Below are 18,261 nucleotides of genomic sequence, written 5' to 3'. Positions count from 1 at the left end.
TCTACAAGCTACATATAAGGCTCCGGGTAAAATACACAAAACACCCAACGCTATAAGTATCTCTCACAAAACCCCACCACTATCGGCGGACCCCAACATTTAGGCTAGTAGTTGGGGAACTAGACCATCTGCTATACACTCAGCACTGGGAGGCAGTCACTCTTCCAGTGTTTGGATTCTATATTTTTAAAGAGAGAGACAAAGGAGAAATTTTATGAAGTTAGATTTCTAAAAATGAATTTCACTCCTCTTTTACAATCCACACCTCCTTTTTTTGACTAATGGCAAATATTAGAAATGACTCACGGCGACCATGGGAATTGTATTTCCTTTTCCTTTCAAATGCACCTCATTATAGTTTCATAAGAAATCTACTTTCCACTAGAAATACAGACTACTAACCAAAAAAGAAAAGAGACTTTGACTTCTAACTAATCAAATGTCAAGCCAGAACCTCTCAACTTCTCCTCTGTGATCCCATCGATATGATCTTTCATCTCTCCGGTAAGGCAGTTCTTCCAATCTCCAACCTCGCCCTTCCTAAAGTACTTGCTATTCTCTACAACAACTGATGAGAAAATGGCGTACTCTCCGGTTTTATTCACCTCCAACTTGCTCAAATTCTGAAAACTGCACAGTTGCATAATCTTCTCTACTGCACCCTCTCGCCTCTCGTTTGCAGAAAACGGATGTCCTATGAACTCGGCTAATCTTTCTAAATAGAATTCAGTTTCCCTCTTCAAATCCTCATATTTCAAGAATAATATCTTCTTGGGAAACTCTAAACTTGCTTTCCAGTACCCCAAAACGTGGTCCCAATAAGGCCCATTGAGTGAAGCCCCTTGGCAGAACAACTCAAAGGCTTTTTCCAAGGGGAATAAGTACCCCTCTTCCTTGGCTTTCACATTTCCTATGAAGTGCCAAAGAGAAACAAACACGTCCTTAGGGTCGCGACATATGTAAACAAGTTTACAATCAGAATCTGCTACAGAATTTGGTAGGGAATCGAAAGGGAGGTGAGTAGCCAGGAGGGGGGAATCCGGGTACCGATTGGGTTTGTTTTGGAAGATGTCTACTTCCAAGTATGGAACACATTCATGTGGGGTGGCGAAGAGCAAAGGATTCTTCGAATCATCTAAGCAGGGGGCTCTGTTCATAATAGCAAAAGTTAGAGCCTTGAGCCACGTGGTACCAGTTTTAGGGGCACTGCATAAGATGATATCGCATGGTCGAGCCTGGAAGAGTTCTTGAGCTAATATGGTTCCTTCTAAGAATCTAGGGGAGTGCCAGAAACCTTCATACTGGAAAAGATCTGTAAAAGCTGTCCAATCACTGTTTCTGGGAGCTGTCCTGATAATCTCTTTGAATTTCTTTTTGGTATTCTCAGGTTCATAACAACGTTCGTAATTGAAGGAGGATTCATGCAGAAAAGCATTCATGCTAAAACTCAGAGAGAGAGAGAGAGAGAGAGAGAGAGATGAAAAGTGGAAGAAAATTGCAGGTGCAATGTAGATGGAAGTAAACGTATTATTAAATAAACTTAAAGACTCATTAAAACTGCACTTCATAAGTTATAGTCTTATAGAACACTTTACAGTTACAGGTCATGTTATTAGGAAAATTTATATCATTCGACAATGCTTACAACCATTAAAAAGGGAATAAAGATATTTGTGGACTAATTGAAGAAGGATTCATGCAGAAAAGCATTCATGGCAAAACTCAGAGAGAGAGAGAGAGAGAGAGGAAAGTGGAAGAAAATTGCATGTGCATAGCAGATGGAACTAAACGTATCATTAAATAAACTTAAAAACTCATTCAAAATGCACTTAAAACATACGTTACTTTCTTGTAGAACACTTTCACAGTTACAGATCTTGTTATCTGGCAAATTTATAGTATCATTCTAGAATGCTTACAACCATTAAACTGGCAATAAAAATCCGATAATGCCAAAACTCTTTTTGTTAGTGCCAAAATTCTAGAGCACAAAAGACTTGTACCATGTGTAAGGTACAAGGGTTTTATGCACTATAATTTTGGCATTAACAAAAACAGTTTTGGCCTTCTCATTTGTGGGCTAACAATGGTTTCAAAAAAGTACTAGAAATTCATCGACATTCTACCGATTGAGGGATCCGGTTGAACCTCGAACATATGGATTAGACAACCTCTTATTTATTTAGCCATATATAAACACAAGGTTATTCCGAGCAAGTTAGAGTCTCGGTGAGAGCTTAATCTCCTTAATTGGCCTTATGCAGACAAATTGACACAACTTATGGCAACTAATTTTTACATCTCAGTTTAATAATGTATTTCCGTAGCTTGTTTTTGCTAGACCAAAAACAAAGTAGGAGAGGAAAACCAGCGCTTCACAATTCTCTTTATGCATAACTAAAAGAGCCCCTACTTGTTGGGAAACCGGATAAAAGAAGTCTAGGTGGGCCCCACAACGGTTGGTAACCAACATAGGAGATTTGCAAGGGTTCTTTAGCCAATAGAGATTGTCTTTGTGATAGTTAATTTCTATTATACATCTTGGACCTTGAGTAGATAAAACTGTATTCCTTTTTCTTTTCTTTTTTCCCCTTTCTCAAATACTATAAAAGATACCATTAGTCTTTCAATCTCACTGAATGAAAGAATCCCCAGCCTTCTTTCCAACCCTCAATCCCCCCCCCCCCTCACTTTTAACCCCTTGGGAATTGCAGCCTAACAAACCCTACCAAACCATACAATGTACAAAGAACATGACATTGGCAGCTCGGCAACTTATTTAGACCTTGGCAGACCTCTATCACATAACTGGCCGGGCTTTATAAAAATAGAACACGTAACATAACTTATACGCCTCCAAGACTGAATTACAACAAGTTACATTACGAACTCACCAAGATTTGAGTATGTGTACGTGGATAGACACACAAGAATATAAGAGATACAACGTTGCCGTTCAAAAAAAGAAAAAAAGGAAAACCAATGCAACGTACATGTGGGGGGCTCATTTGATCTTTGAGGTAGAAATTGAATCATGCCTTGTCACAATGTCAGGACAAGTGTGTAGTTTAAGAATCAGCTGGTGCTCTCGAGGGAGAAGACAAGAAAGGCTTAGGTGGGATTTGCACGATTCGGTGCTACCTTCTAGCATCTCCGCCACCCGACTTATTGATAGCCGGAGGAAGGATCTGTTTGTATGCACCACAAGCAAACTATAATCATCTTCCTCGCATTATCATTTGCCTCATCATTCATAATGCCTTGCAAGTCAAGTTCTTCATCTAGCTCAAGACGATTGAATATCCAATGTGGAAAGTATACTTCGCTCGTACAATCAACCTCAACACTAATATTCTTTCTTTCTCCAACCTTTTCTAGAACCCTCATTCCATAGCTTTACACGTCAGACTTGTGTGAAACTGCCCCGAAGGTTCTGCTAAATACCACTGGGGCTGTATAGCCGGAGGTCTCTCTGGCACCCAACAATGATATGATACTCTCTTCCCGCGGGCACAGTTTAGCAAGCCAAAGTCCGAGATCTTTGGGCAGAAGTCCTCGTCCAAAAGAATATGAACAGGCTTTATTTCAAAATGAAAAATTCGTGTGTTGCAACCATGGTGTAAGTACCCCAATCCTTGGGCAATGCCAACTGCAATTTGGTACAATGATTCCCAACCCAACTGGCGATATGTTGAGGAATCACCATGATATATGAATTTCTCACGCAATCCCTAGGCATGAATTCATTTATGAGAGCTCTTCTGTGACCCTCAAAACAGAACCCTAGAAGAGTGACAACATTGACGTGAGAAGTTCCGCTAATCATTGCAACCTCATTAATGAACTCTTCTCTGCTGCCTTTCAATCCTTTCAGGACCGTCACAGCCACAAAGCAGCCATTCTCTAACTTTCCTTTGAAGACACAACCATAGCCAACCTGACCTAGTTTAATTTTGAAGGACTTGGTCATTTTCTCAACATCCGAATAAGTGTATATTTCTGGAGAAATAGACCCACAAATCTTTAGAAAAGCCTCAACGTATTGGTAGTTCTATGTTTGTTCTTCAAAAAAATCCGTTGAATTCACTTAGAGCTATTTTCTCTTACGACACAGAACTTACTATTACGAAAATCCAGTTCCACCAGCAGCTGAAGCAGTTGCAATCAAAATATATTAGAAAGAAATTAAGCTAATAAAAAAGCACAGGAATCAAACAAGCACCTTAACAAGTACATACTTGTCCTAACAGTTATTGGAGAAAGAGGCATATTGCCTGTTCCACAAATCAATGATAATTTTCTTCTTCCTGCAGCCGATGTCAAGGAGAAAATAATCAGTTAGACATACCAACAAAGAAGGGGGAAGAAGAAGAAAATAAATAGAGCATAAGCAATACCCACAGCTAGGTCAGGAAACATCCACAACTAGGTCAGGAAACATCCACAACTAGACTGCTACCCTTAAAAGGCTTTGGATTCGGTTTGTATGAAAACCGAAATAGTAATATGCATATGCAAAAGTGCAAATACCTTCTTTGTCCTTTATGCACTGGAACTCGGGGGTGTCACGACTACATCGGCCTCCCTTTTGGCAACACTTATGACATGCCTTTCACACATGAAATCCAACAGAGAACTCGGAAGACAACGCAGTGAACAGATCACTGGCATTTTGGTCTTCAGTTTCTGATACCACTGGCAGTTGAATAGCTACACAATTGGGAGGAAAGTCGCCAAAAGCTGTAACCAAATTATATTAGGAGGAAATTCACAATAGACAGTGTAGCCATGGCAGCCTCTGTAAATTGCATTGCCAATAGAGAAGTCATCTGTCTGCTGATCAAGTTGAGCACTGACAATGGAGCATTTGAGCAAGGTGAGACCAGGGGGGCCTTGTAAAGGAAATAGAAGGCTTACTCACGAGAGTCATGTTCAAGTAGAAACTGATAACATCACAACTGTTTGTATCGATGAGGTCTCCTAGGCGTGGGTCATTAGCATAAACAGAATCCATCGAGAAAATTGCCGCTACTTCATACCAAAGTCCCTCCACCCCCAAATTGAGTTTCGGAAGTGATGCGCTACAATCAACGGTGAAAAACCCACACTGGGGATACATAGTGTGGGAGTAAGGGTGTTCAGTCTGCCCATGACTTCCACAGTCATATGAACCTGGGCATAAGTTGTTTTCCCCAGCAGAGTGAAGAAGCAGCTGATGGAATATAAGACACAAAGCCAAAAAAGAGGGAACACCCAGTGCTATATTTTCAACTGAGCAATGCGAAAACAACCACCACAGCTTTTTGGAGATATTAACATAGGAAGGCTTGCAAGAATAGAACCAAATGGGCCTCCTCCTTGTTCATTGTAATAGTCAGCACTCGGGACTAGGGAGTTTCCTTCCCACGCACCTCCCTAATTTCACCCGGCACCACAAACCTGACTCGTTGACTGTTCAAAGTTCTCACTATCTTTCTTTATTCTGCTATCAAACATGAAATTACCCAAGAAGTCTATTCCAGAAAAATATGCAGGCTTTCTGAAATGTCAAAGCTCCAAAAGTAGTTGACCGGTTCACAACCATCTATCTCAAAAAGCACCCATTGTAGCTGGATGGACCGACCATAGACAAATCAGGTAAGAAAGGTTTCTAAACTTAACAAACAAAGAGCACTAGCCCCCTTGTGAGAAATAAGTGGTAGCGATAAGGTTATGGTGGCGACTTTGGGCACGAAGCAACAACAGTATAATGAGGTTCACAAAATGGAACACTGCATAAGGAAAATAGGTGTACACCAAATAAATGCAAAATGAGATGATTTGATCACTTGATTGCAAACAACTTATCAAAATGGCCCAAATTTTTAGAAAGGTCACTGACACTTCATTCTTACTGGCAAGAATTACGAATAAAGATTGATAAAAATAGTTCAGCTCTGTGTGTGTGTGTGTGTGTGTGTGTGTGTGTGTGTGTGAAGACGCCCCGCTACCCTACTGGGTTTAGTTGCGATTTAACAATATGGGATTCCTCAAGGTTGAGGATTGAACTAAAAAGATACCAGATAGGACAAATGAATTTACTTATATACACGGTTGCAAGAGATACTCATAGAAGGTTACACATAGCCGATTACTTCCAGCAATCAAGAATTCCGAAACATTTGCTAGAACTTGAGCTATATCAGTTTTTGGAAAAATTACATGTACATGCAAAGCAACATCAAATTTATAACTAAAACAATTACCTGGCCTAGGCTAGAAGAATGAGGATTATAAAGAATGGTGAATTAAAATTAAGATGTAGAAATAACAAAATCATGCCACTTTAACTCCACTGGGTCGTTTTCCTTCCATGGCATCCTTCTTATCACGGCAATCAGCGCAAAGGAAAGGACCTTGCCACGGCTTGGAGCTCATGGAGAAAATAGAACCAGCATGAACAGATATACCCTCACTTGGAGCAAGGTCAACTTGGCAAACAGCACATATGAACAGACCAGTTGTTGATTGACTGCTACACTCACCACTTCCTAATCTGCAATTACCCAGGAAACAAAATATAAGCCATAGATGCAACTGAAGAAAAATGACAAATTGAGAGTTTAAGGAAAGCTTTTTGACTCAAACGCCGACTAAATAAAGAAAATTCAAGATGTTGCAGGGCATCTAGAAAATTCAATTCCAATTCTGAAAACAAGAATATTCTAAAGTAGGGAAATACATTAAATGAGACAACTGAAATACGCACTTTAAACTTATATGGTCAACCATTTTGGTATCCAGAGATACTCTCGTTCATTTTAAAACTTCACACTCTTGGAGCTTGTTTGGTTTGGGATTTGAGATTTTGGACTCTCTCTCTGCGCATAGTTCCCAATAAATTTTCTCTCAATCATTATTCTCTCTATCTCTCTCCACTCAAAATCCAAAATCCAAAACGAACAAGCCCTTGATGTTCTCGATGTATATACAGCCTAGAATTTTGGCTCATAATTCTCCACATCGTCCTCAACTTATGATCATCACAAAATTTGATGCAAGCCCAATTACCCACACTTTTCTCTTCTGCCTTAAGTCCTATCAGAAAACTCATGGGTAAAGAAAATCCTCTAAGAAATGCCAAACGGACAAAAACACAAAATCATGTGAAGCTATGTCACATTTCTGAAGGCAGAAAGTACCCATGCTGGATACTTGTATGAGCAAAGAGGATTTGTGTCCAACAATTAAGTGGGACTCCAACAATTAAATGCTGGTGCTGTGCCAAACACTGGGATACATGATCTTCATAGAGTTTTAAACCACCATTAGGAGAGCTCAGGTTCCAGCCAGGCCTTATGATGAGCAATCTTACAGATCCAACTCAAAACCATACAAGGATGTACTGTATTCCCTTGACCAGGCGGTGGATAAATTATGTCAATTGTTGGTGGGGCTGGGCAGCAGGTGGAGGATACTTTACCATAGTTACACGTGATAGGTTCAAGCATGAGAATTCTCCATTTCCCACAAGTTCAGAGTGTAAACAAATCATAACAAAATTGAAATCCGAAAACTTCTCTACATTCCCATTCCCCTACTAGTAACCTCCATAATTAATCACAAAACCTTTTGATGTGAGAGTTCAGTGAGTGAAGTGATTAAACTCCCCCTCGCCACGTGAATTCAGTGGTCTATGGGCATTTTCAGTGTATCATTCATGTTCCTCAAACATGTTTGTTTACAGGTATTTGCACATTGGAAGCCCCAATTGATCGTTGCTCTCCAATTTTACTCAAGGCATCCAGTAATACAATCAAGGTCAGATTCACTATTACATTAGAGTCTGAGCAAAACACCCATCCAAGATTTTCAGCAAGATTACTCCTGTAATTTCACCTCAAACAACAGAAAGTAAATACAGATTCAATGTAATCCTCTTCCCTCCAATGAATCGCTTCTTTTCCCTTTCCATATAAGAAACCCAAACATCAACATATCTAACCCGATAACTTCCAGGGAAAGAAGCTAGAAAACGAAGAAACAAAGTAACAAAATATGGTTGCAGTCAATAGCTGTTTGCTTCCTAGATTGTTTGCGAAATAAAAAAATAAGTATAAGAAAGACCTAAAGGACAAAATGCTGACCTTTCAGCAAGCATTGCTGAGCCTTCTTCAAATATTTCTTCTACGATACCTACAGCTGATAGCTTCTTAGATAGTTTGTTAGCAGAATCATGGGACTTCTTTCTGAAGAATAGAGCTCTGAGCTTGTTTTGCTTTTTCGGAGTAGGTAGAGGCTGTATTGAATTATCAGGAGGAATTATGTCAACAACTATGCATGTTGTATCGTCTTTCAATCCCCTTGTCTTCAGTGCTTCCTAGGAAACCATTCCATAAAATGCAATAAGAAAGTTTTGTGGAAGTTGATTCACCAAACGTACACCGGCATCAATACAATACAATCTAGTTAATGCCAATAAAAATTATGCTTATTATATGTGGAAGGTTATGCGCAGTACCACAACGAAGTAGAATATTGAGGATACTAGAGTTTTTAATTTACCTTCACAACTTGCCTAGCAGCAAGTTCAGCAGGCAAGCCACGGCAAGCTTTTGCAGCCAATTCTGAGGATAATGCATCCCATATGCCATCAGAAGCAATTATAAGCCTTCCTCCAGCACTCGATAACTTTTTATGTCATAACAAAGAATAATTCAGAGCTCAAGGTAACAATAGAATGAACTTCAAAGCCATAGATACTAAAAGAATGATTTAGCGGGCATATGAAATACCTATGACATAAAATGAACACTCAAAGCATAGCACATAAAGCAAACAGTTAAGTTGCAAACTACTGAGAGAGAGAGAGAGAGAATGAGCACCTCTACTCCAAATGAATTAATATCAATATCATTATGCCATAAATGATATAATTAAAGTACCCTGACTAAAGCTAGGAGAGAAATAATAGTGAAAAACAAAACATCAAGCAACAAAAACATGATTGAAGAGCAAGATACCTTCACTTGTTTAACAAAAGGTATTGGAACAATAAATTCTCCAACATCCATATCTCCAATTGATCTTGAAAGGCATAAACCTCCAGGCCAGCAACGTAGGGGACCAACCTGTAAAAGCAGATATATCAGTAACCATTCAAAATACTGTAGTGGGCCGAAATAAGAAGCCCAAATGGACCTAACCGATCAGCAGCCTTATTAGGATGAGGCAGCGCTTGGGCCGGCACGCAGGTGCACTGTCCCACACAGCCCAAGCGCCCAATCCGAAAGGGCTGGACTGAGCCGGGTCGAGCACAGGTCACCCCGAGCCAAGGAAAGACAATCCGTGTATCTATCGGAAAGACAGTTCGAGCAAGTGAGCATAACCGTCACAGTCGGTGTGATGCACGACGTCATTCCAGGTGGTAAGTAAGGGCATGTGCCTAGCACGACGTTACTCGCTAAAGAGGTATGCCGTTCCTACTTACCAAAAGCTCTTTTCTTCTCTCCTAAAGCAAATACTTAGCTGTAGGAGTGTCTCCCCGGTCATCACCGGCCGGTCAGGCACTAACGGTGGTGCCTTGTTTTGCAGATCTAGGTCAAGAGGAGGAGCTCAGTCCTAGATCCGAGTCCGAGATCCATTTGGAGAGAACCAAATCAAACACCACCTCACATATACCAGCCAAAGGTACTACTTCCTTTATTTTGATGCAACCAAATGAACTTCTTTACCCAATTGACCAATATATTATATATATTATATATATACCCTTTGAACAAGAAACACCTCACCTCTAAACCGCCAACGATGCTAAGCCTCCCAACTTCGCCCCCACTAGCAGTTACACGTTCCCTCCTGCAATTGCAACAAAGCCAAATAAATCTTGCCACTAGAGAGAGACAAATCACAAAAGGGTGAAAAGTAAACACTCACTCCTCCACATTTTCTTCAAGTCTATGATCAACTGTCAACTCAGAGACAGCACCCCCTTGAGTGTCTAAAATGCAACGGGAGTCTCCAACAGATGCAACTGTCACAGTCCATCTGTCAACTATTACAAATGTAACTGTAGTTCCAGAAGTTTCCCCTGAAGGAAATGATTACGAGAAAAGAAAACCTTAATTTTTTTTCTCAACTTAGAACCACATTGATAACACCGAAAGGAGAGAGGACCAAAAAACCCTGAAGAAATGCCAAACTAATGTACCTCTACTCTGGAACTCCTTGTCAGTCTTCACAAAACCTGCAACTAATGCCCGAGGTAAAGCTTGAAGCCACTCATCCCGCCCAAGTCCACGAGGAAAAGCACCCAGCACATGATTCAACAAGTTATCCCTTGAGAATGTTGCCGCAGCACTCCCATTGTGCCCGTCAAAAATCTGAAAATAAAACAAAAAACCATGGTTAAGAAACTAAAATTATTCTTTGGACACAGCATAAGGATTCCACAGCTTTAATAGTCCTTAATGTCTTGTAGACAAGTATATTGGCAGTAATCCTCAACAAAACACGGTGGTGGAGCCACTCAAGAACCACCTGGGCACAGGCGCCACTGCAATTTTTTTAAGTTTTAGTTTTAGGCTTTTTTGTATAAAAAATTGATAGCTTTAGTATTACTTGAATCAAACAATAATTGCTTTTCATATAGTTGAGCCAACTAGCTCACACAACATCCATTAGTGCTTAATGACACTATCTTTGCAATACCAATTGTTGGGTCGATGGATTCAGAGGTTGGCTGTCACCAGAGTTTTTATTTTTATAGTGCCCCAATTATGCATATTCCTGGCTACACCACTGAGTCAAAACATTAAGAGTGAATCAACCAATCCAAACCCAAAAGTATATTGGATTCGAACATGCCTAAAGAAGATAAACAGCACAACTGAGCTATTAAATGCCTAAAGAAGAACAAAGAGATCAATGCCTAAAGAAGATAAACAACACAATTGAGCTATTAAATGCCTAAAGAAGAACATCATGCGCAATTCCTAAGCTCTTTATGGTATTTAAACATCAGAGAATAACATCGAAATCACTTACGGCGAAAACGGAAAATGCCGAAGCAGCATTCCCCTGAATCCTTTGGCAATCAGTCTTCATCAAGAAATAATCCTCCCCTTTCCTAGACTGTGCAGCATACCCATATCTCAAAGTTGGCTTCTCCATCTTTTCGCTCCTCATCTCTCTACTGATCAATGCAGCGAGAGGCACAAGATTATGGGGGCGCCTCTCATCCCTAGACCCCATATCTAACACACACGAAGTCCCTCTCAGCTCCCCCAATGCCACTGAACTCTCTAATCCCTTATACCCAAATCAGATCAACTTCCTCTGTGTCGAACATTTCATCAAAACATACAAGGAAGCCTTCCCCGAAGATTCCAACTTTGGAATCAATTTCTCCATGCAAGAAAGAATATTCTAACAAACCCAATTCAAATACTTGACAAAGTCAACCCTTTGATGCTTCAAATTTCATCTGCATTAGAAGTTACAAACACATACTAATGTCAAGCCAAGATCCAGAACAAACCCATTTGTTGGTTGGGGGCTTGGTGCAAATGCTGGAAATCTGATGAAAGAGAATAAATATAAAGAAAATTTCCTATTCGACCCACCAAATCAATTCTTGAGAATCTTGTGTCAACCCATTCGGTACCGACTCGCCTCCACGACGCAACGAAGCCCAGGATCGGACCTTATCAAACGGTTCACAATCGAACAATGAAAATGGAATAAACTTGCAAAATCTTGGACCTAAGCCAACCCAAGACCGAGAGAATGCTTGAAATGCAGATCTGATTGCTACCGAGAACCGAAAATGCGATTACATATGAACGAGAAGAAGCAGGAGAAATGTTACACGGCAGAGAAAACGCGGGATTGATGACGAGAGATGAACTGTAATCCCCAAACAGGTTCTAATTAAAAATAACAAAAAAATGGCGAGAACATGTACGCATGTATACGAAGTTATGGGGAACATACCCTTCTAATTTTACAGATATCTTTAATGGAGTTCTTGAATGAGAAGCCAGGTAGGTTGGAGAACACCCACCTCCACCAGACACCCAAACAGAGGTTTTCCTATTAATTAACGGAAACAGTACTAATTTTTTCACTCCATTCAATTAATTTAGATTTTTTTTATCTTAATTAATTTAGATATTTATTCATGAGAAATTATCAATATTCTAACTTAGGCGGAATTCTTGTAAGCTTTTTTGTCTAAATTTTTTTTTGGTATATTTTTTACTTTTCGCAACTTTTTATTGAGTTTTTCCTCGTAATTTTTTGGATTAATTATTCGCCTCCATGATACAAATCAGAAAAGTATAAAAATGTGGACCGATGTTGGAAAAAATTCATAATAAGACAATATTTTTTTTCAAAAAAAAGAAAGTTTGGTCTTTCTTTTGTCTTTAGTGATTTTTTTTTTGTTTTGGGTCATAATTGTTTACTTTTTAGATTCATCTCATGGAGATTGATAATTAATCCAAAAAATATAACGCGAGTCTAAGAAAAATTCAAAAAATACAAAAAACACACAAAACGAAAAAAATAAAGAAGTTTACAAGAACTCGCCTAACTCGCCTAACTCGCTTTTCTCACATGAATGATGTTTTTTTTTTTCATTTCAAGAGGAAAAAAAGGTAACTGAGTTAAAGAGGATAAAACGGGAGTGCAAAAAATCATTTCCCATTAGGTTCGAGCTTAGTCATATAAATACGCAATCCTTCATAATGCCTCCCCGCTCTCAATCTGTGCTCGCGCCTTCAATACTCGCTTTGGATTTTTATTAATTTGGGATGCTTTTTTTTAATAAGCGTTTCTCACACTCGTGCTCATGCTTCCACGCGCACACACAAAACTATGTGATTTGAGGATTGACAAAGGAGATGAAAGTAATGAGAAATTTTGATTCAATTGCTTCAAAAGTTCAACTTTGGGGAAAATAAATAGGGGGTGTGTGAGAGAAAGAGAGCTACCCTTGTTTGTGTGGGTATGGTCTTTAATAATTTTTATTTATTTATTTTTCTCCACCCATTATTTTAAAAAATCTCCCTCCAAATTCAAACAGAATAGGAGAATGTGGAAAAGGGTAGTTTCCCTCGAAACTCTTTTTGCCGGGAAATAATTTTCTCAGAAACATGGAAAAGGGAAAAGTTACATAGGATTTTAAAGCCGCACGTATCGCTTTTCGTTTACCTTTCCACATCTTGGAAATTGTTTGCTTTCCAGTAAAGCTAAAAGCATAACCGAAGAGTGAGCCCGAGAAATTTTTGGATATTGGGTGGGTACCATATGATGTTAAAACAATTCATCTGGACCGTTCAAAAGTGTGTTGGATGGTTCAGATTGAAACTTTCTTTTTCCTCTCACCCTACCATTCTCTCTCCTCTTTCTCTCTCCAAATCCGAGTCATTCAAAACCAAAATGAACAGTCCGGATGCGTCGAGAGAGCACCATATGGTACCCACCCGACACCCAAAAATTTCTCTTGTAGCCCAGTGGGCAATATTTGCACTATATCAATTTTGAAAAAACAAAATTATACTATCATTAAATCAAAACGTATTTATTGTATTTATTTTAGGATAAATGTAATCTGAAATCATATCTACTGAGATAAATATTTTTGACATGATTCTTGTTCTAATTGAGATCTCAAATGTGGACAATTTCAATTATCGAGCGCTCGTGAAAGATAAAAAACAACTTAAACAAGATAATTGTTGGAAATTTACAGAATTTCAGATGAATGAAATCGGGACAAACCGGAGGGTCTCTCGAGGCAACCGTGCGTGTTCCGGGCTCGTTGAATCTTAACGCACCACAATCAATAGACGTATTGATGCGTGGTATTTTGTAACTCCCGTAACCTTCACCATGATGTTGAATTGATTCTGTAATCTCCCTATTCATTGGCAGAATTCAATGGCATGTTAATGGCAGCATTTCATTGGCGCTGCCCCAGGACCCCAGCCAGGGGGCGCGCCCCCTGGAACCCCCAGGTTATATGGTATTGTGGGGGATGTTAGACTTAGCTTATCTGATAGATTGTTAATCTATGCTATATAGCTTGTCATTTTGATATTGAGATTTATTCTCTTATATGTGGTTGTTCCTAATTTCAGAAAAACATGACAACTGAGCAAGGGAAAACTACTGGCACTGGCAAAGAAAAAGAGACTGGTAATGTCAGTGGCAATGGAAATGGCGGTGTGGCTATTCCAATTCATGCTCCTATTCCTGGGATTCCCTCCGTTCCAATGTCTCACGTGGAGAGACTGGGCAAATTTGTTGGGGTGGACTTCAAAAGGTGGCAACAGAAGATGTTGTTCTATCTCACCACCTTGAACTTGGCAAAGTGGCTTGTCGATGAAGCACCTGTTATTGCTGAGGACGATCCTGACACTCAGAAGTGAATTGATGTGGCCAGATGGAAAGAGCATGACTACATGTGCAAGAATTATATTCTAAATGCTCTAGATGATTCGCAGTATTCTGTGTATGGCGAGGCTCCGTTGGCAAAGGAGTTGTGGGATTCCTTAGACAGGAAATACAAGATCGAGGGTGCTGGGTCCAAAAAGTTTGTTGTGGGCCGGTTCCTTGATTATATGATGGCGGACTCCAAGTCTGTGGCAGTCCAAGTCCAAGAGCTGTAGCTTTTGCTCAATGAGATTAGGACTGAAGAGATGATTCTGAGTGAAGCATTCCAGGTGGCTGTGGTCATCCACAAGCTACCCCTAGCATGGAAAGAATTCAAGAGCTATCTCATGTTCAAGAATAAGAAGATGACCTTGGAGGCTCTTTTCATCAAGCTCCGTATTGAAGAGGAGAATCGGGGTATGGATAAGAGTGCAAAGGCCTCCTACATGGCCAAGGCAAATATGATGGAGTATGGTCAATCTTCCGGTGCGAGAAAAAACCAAAATGATAGGCGTTCTGATAAGCGGTCTGACAAGCAAGTTGGTAAACAGAAGGACAAGAGTGTCAATCTGGGACCGAGAGGTGGTATTGCCAAGAAACAGAAAGAGAAGTTTCAGGATACATGCTTCAACTGCAACAAGTTCGGGCATAAAGCTTCAGAGTGTAAGAAGCCACCTAACCCTCGCACTCAGGCACACTTGGCTCAGGTGGAGGCAGGTGTGTCCGATATTAACCTCTCGGCTATGGTATCTGAAGTGAACATGATTGGTTCTAACCCGCAGGAATGGTGGGTAGACACTGGGGCTACACGCCATGTCTGTTGTGACAGACAACTGTTCACTACCTTTGAGCCAGTTGCTAATGGTGAAAAATTGTTCATGGGGAATTCAGCTACCTCGGATGTTGCGGGGCAGGGGAAAGTGGTCCTGAAGATGACTTCGGGAAAAGAGTTGACTCTGAATAATGTGCTGTTCGTGCCAGATATTCGTAAGAATTTGGTTTCTGGTTCGTTGTTGAGCAAGCACGGCTTCCGCCTGGTTTTCGAGGCTGACAGGGTCGCTCTGTCTAAAGCTGGAATGTATGTAGGGAAAGGTTACATGACCGATGGTCTTTTTAAAATGAATGTAATGACGGTTATCCGTACTATCAATAAAAAGAAATCCTCTGTTGCTTTTGTGCTTGAGTCTTCCTTTCTGTGGCATGGTAAACTAGGTCATGTTAATTATGATTCTATTCGTAGATTAATTAACTTGGACCATATTCCAGCTTTCCAATTTGTTAAGAAACACAAATGTGAGACTTGTGTAGAGGCTAAAATGCCGAGAGCATCTTTCAAAGCTGTACAAAGAAGCACAGAGCCTTTGGGTTTAATCCACACTGATGTGTGTGATCTAAAATATGTCCAAACTCGGGCCGGTAACAAGTATTTTTACTTTTATCGATGATAGCACTCGATTTTACTATGTGTATTTGCTGAAAAGCAAGGATCAAGCCCTGGACAAATTTGTTCATTACAAGACTCAGGTTGAGAATCAACTGAACAGAAATATTAAGGTGGTTAGAAGCGATCGTGGTGGTGAATTTCAGTCACCATTTGGAGAATTCTGTGCGCAACACGGGATTATCTATGAAACCACGACACTTTATTCGCCTCAGACTAACGGAATTGCTGAGCGCAAGAATCGTACATTGAAGGATATGATGAACGCAATGTTGATCAGTTCTGGGTTGCCTCAAAACATGTGGGGAGATGCTGTTCTCACCGCTAATTACATCCTCAATAAAATACCTCGCAAAGATGTTGGTGAAACCCCGTATGAATTGTTTAAAGGTAGGAAGCCTACCTATACATTCTTACGAACATGGGGTTGTCTAGCGAAGGTCGCTATACCTCCTCCTAAGAAGGAGAAGATAGGCCCTAAAACCATTGATTGTGTGTTCATCGGCTATGCAGACGATAGCAGTGCCTATCGATTTCTTGTGTATGAGTCAAATATACAAGATATTCACAAGAATACTCTCATGGAGTCTAAGAATGCAGTGTTTTTTGAACACATATTCCCTTATAGATCCATTAGAGAGTCAAGTTTTGCTAAACGGACCTTGCATTCGGCTAATGAAAGCAGACAAGGCCAAGAAGAGGAAGTTGATGTTGAACCACGACATAGCAAGCGTGCTAGAACATCAACATCTTTTGGTCCAGATTTTCTGACTTATTTGGTAGAAAATGAGCCTCGGACGTATCAGGAAGCTGTAAACTGCCCTGAGGGTCCTTTGTGGAAAGAGGCCATTAAGAGTGAGATTGACTCCATACTGCAAAACCATACGTGAGAACTGGTGGATTTGCCACCAGACAGTAAACCTCTCGGCTACAAGTGGATCTTCAAAAGGAAGATGAAAGCAGATGGGTCAATTGATAAGTACAAAGCTAGGCTTGTTATCAAAGGATACAGACAAAAAGAAGGCCTAGATTACTTTGATACTTACTCACCAGTCTCGAGGATTACTTCCATCCAGATGATCATCGCAATCGCAGCATTGCGTAACCTTGAGATACATCAAATGGATGTAAAAACAGCTTTCCTGAATGGCGATTTAGATGAAGAGATCTACATGGAACAACCCGAGGGTTTTTCCGCGCCAGGCCAACAAGGGAAAGTATGTAGGCTTGTTAGATCATTGTATGGTCTAAAGCAAGCACCAAAACAATGGCATGAGAAATTTGACAATGCTGTGTTGTCAAGTGGTTTCAAGATCAACGAATGTGACAAGTGCATTTATGTCAAAGACACAAACGAAGGGTGCGTCATTTTGTGTCTCTACGTTGATGACATGCTCATTGTTGGTAGCAATGAAAGGGTCATTCAATCTACCAAACACATGTTAAACTCAAAGTTTGACATGAAGGATATGGGCCTTGCAGATGTCATTCTGGGTGTCAAGATCACCAGAACATCTGTCAGACTTGCGTTGTCTCAGACACATTACGTTGACAAGATTCTTGAAAAGTTCAACTCATCTGATTCAAGTGTCGCAAGAACCCCTGTGGATTTAAGTCTACATTTATCCAAGAATGGGGGGGAAGGCGTATCTCAATTAGAGTATTCTCGGATAATTGGGAGCCTGATGTACCTGATGAGTTGTACAAGGCCCAATATAGCTTATTTAGTCAGCAGACTAAGCAGATACACGAGTAATCTAGGTCGTGATAACTGGAAGGCAATAGTCAGGGTTCTGCACTATTTAAGGTATACTCGTGATTTGGGGTTGCACTACACCAGATATCTAGCAGTACTGGAAGGGTATTGTGATGCGAATTGGATATCCGATATGAAGGACTCAAAATCCACAAGTGGATATGTCTTTATACTTGGTGGTGCAGCTGTTTCTTGGAAATCCTCCAAACAGACGTGTATAGCACGTTCAACGATGGAATTAGAGTTTATTGCTCTAGATAAAGCATCTGAGGTGGCCGAGTGGCTCCGTCAGTTTTTGGAGGATATTCCAAGTTGGCCGAAACCTGTGCCAGCGATTAGTATCCATTGCGACAGTCAATCTGCAATTGGTAGGGCACAGAGTAACATATATAATGGTAAGTCTAGACATATTCGACGTGGACATAATACCATTAGGCAACTATTCTCAAGTGGGGTTGTCACTATTGACTATGCGAGGTTAAAGGACAATATTGCGGATCCGCTAACCAAAGGGTTAAATCGAGAGTTAGTTGAGCAAGCATCGAAAGGGATGGAGCTAAAGCCACTACGTTCATAGTTACCGCGGGGGTAGCCAACCTAGCTGACTGGAGATCCAAAGATCTAGGTTCAATGAGACTATCTTTTG

The 18,261-nt window shown here is 40.3% G+C and overlaps 2 protein-coding genes and 1 pseudogene across 5 annotated transcripts; all 3 read right to left on the bottom strand.

Annotated features, from left to right (window-relative positions):
* Window positions 1-234: 234 nt before the first annotated feature.
* On the bottom strand, window positions 235-1,995 carry LOC131300611 (flavonol sulfotransferase-like). The gene has a single exon (XM_058326540.1). It carries the CDS (start codon window positions 1,566-1,568, stop codon window positions 432-434), a length of 1,137 nt encoding a protein of 378 aa, XP_058182523.1. The 5' UTR covers window positions 1,569-1,995; the 3' UTR covers window positions 235-431.
* Window positions 1,996-2,682: 687 nt separating this feature from the next.
* Window positions 2,683-4,852, bottom strand: LOC131300612 (LEAF RUST 10 DISEASE-RESISTANCE LOCUS RECEPTOR-LIKE PROTEIN KINASE-like 2.4; annotated as a pseudogene).
* Window positions 4,853-6,065: 1,213 nt separating this feature from the next.
* Window positions 6,066-12,069, bottom strand: LOC131300609 (probable protein phosphatase 2C 15). 4 transcript variants are annotated; one of them, XM_058326536.1, is made up of 9 exons: window positions 11,604-12,069; window positions 11,026-11,464; window positions 10,190-10,361; window positions 9,916-10,069; window positions 9,774-9,837; window positions 9,003-9,110; window positions 8,545-8,670; window positions 8,127-8,359; window positions 6,066-6,535 (listed from the first exon to the last, which is right to left on the bottom strand). In XM_058326536.1, exons 2-9 carry the CDS (start codon window positions 11,230-11,232, stop codon window positions 6,316-6,318), a joined length of 1,284 nt encoding a protein of 427 aa, XP_058182519.1. In that variant the 5' UTR covers window positions 11,233-11,464; window positions 11,604-12,069; the 3' UTR covers window positions 6,066-6,315. The 4 variants fall into 4 exon arrangements, with proteins under 4 accessions (XP_058182519.1, XP_058182520.1, XP_058182521.1 ...); XM_058326537.1 differs by having other exon boundaries at window positions 11,974-12,031; XM_058326538.1 differs by having other exon boundaries at window positions 11,026-11,975.
* Window positions 12,070-18,261: the final 6,192 nt, after the last annotated feature.

Source organism: Rhododendron vialii, chromosome 9a (genome assembly GCF_030253575.1).
Source record: "Rhododendron vialii isolate Sample 1 chromosome 9a, ASM3025357v1".
In the NCBI taxonomy this organism is placed as follows: Eukaryota; Viridiplantae; Streptophyta; class Magnoliopsida; order Ericales; family Ericaceae; genus Rhododendron; species Rhododendron vialii.
This window is presented reverse-complemented; position numbering and strand designations above follow the sequence as displayed.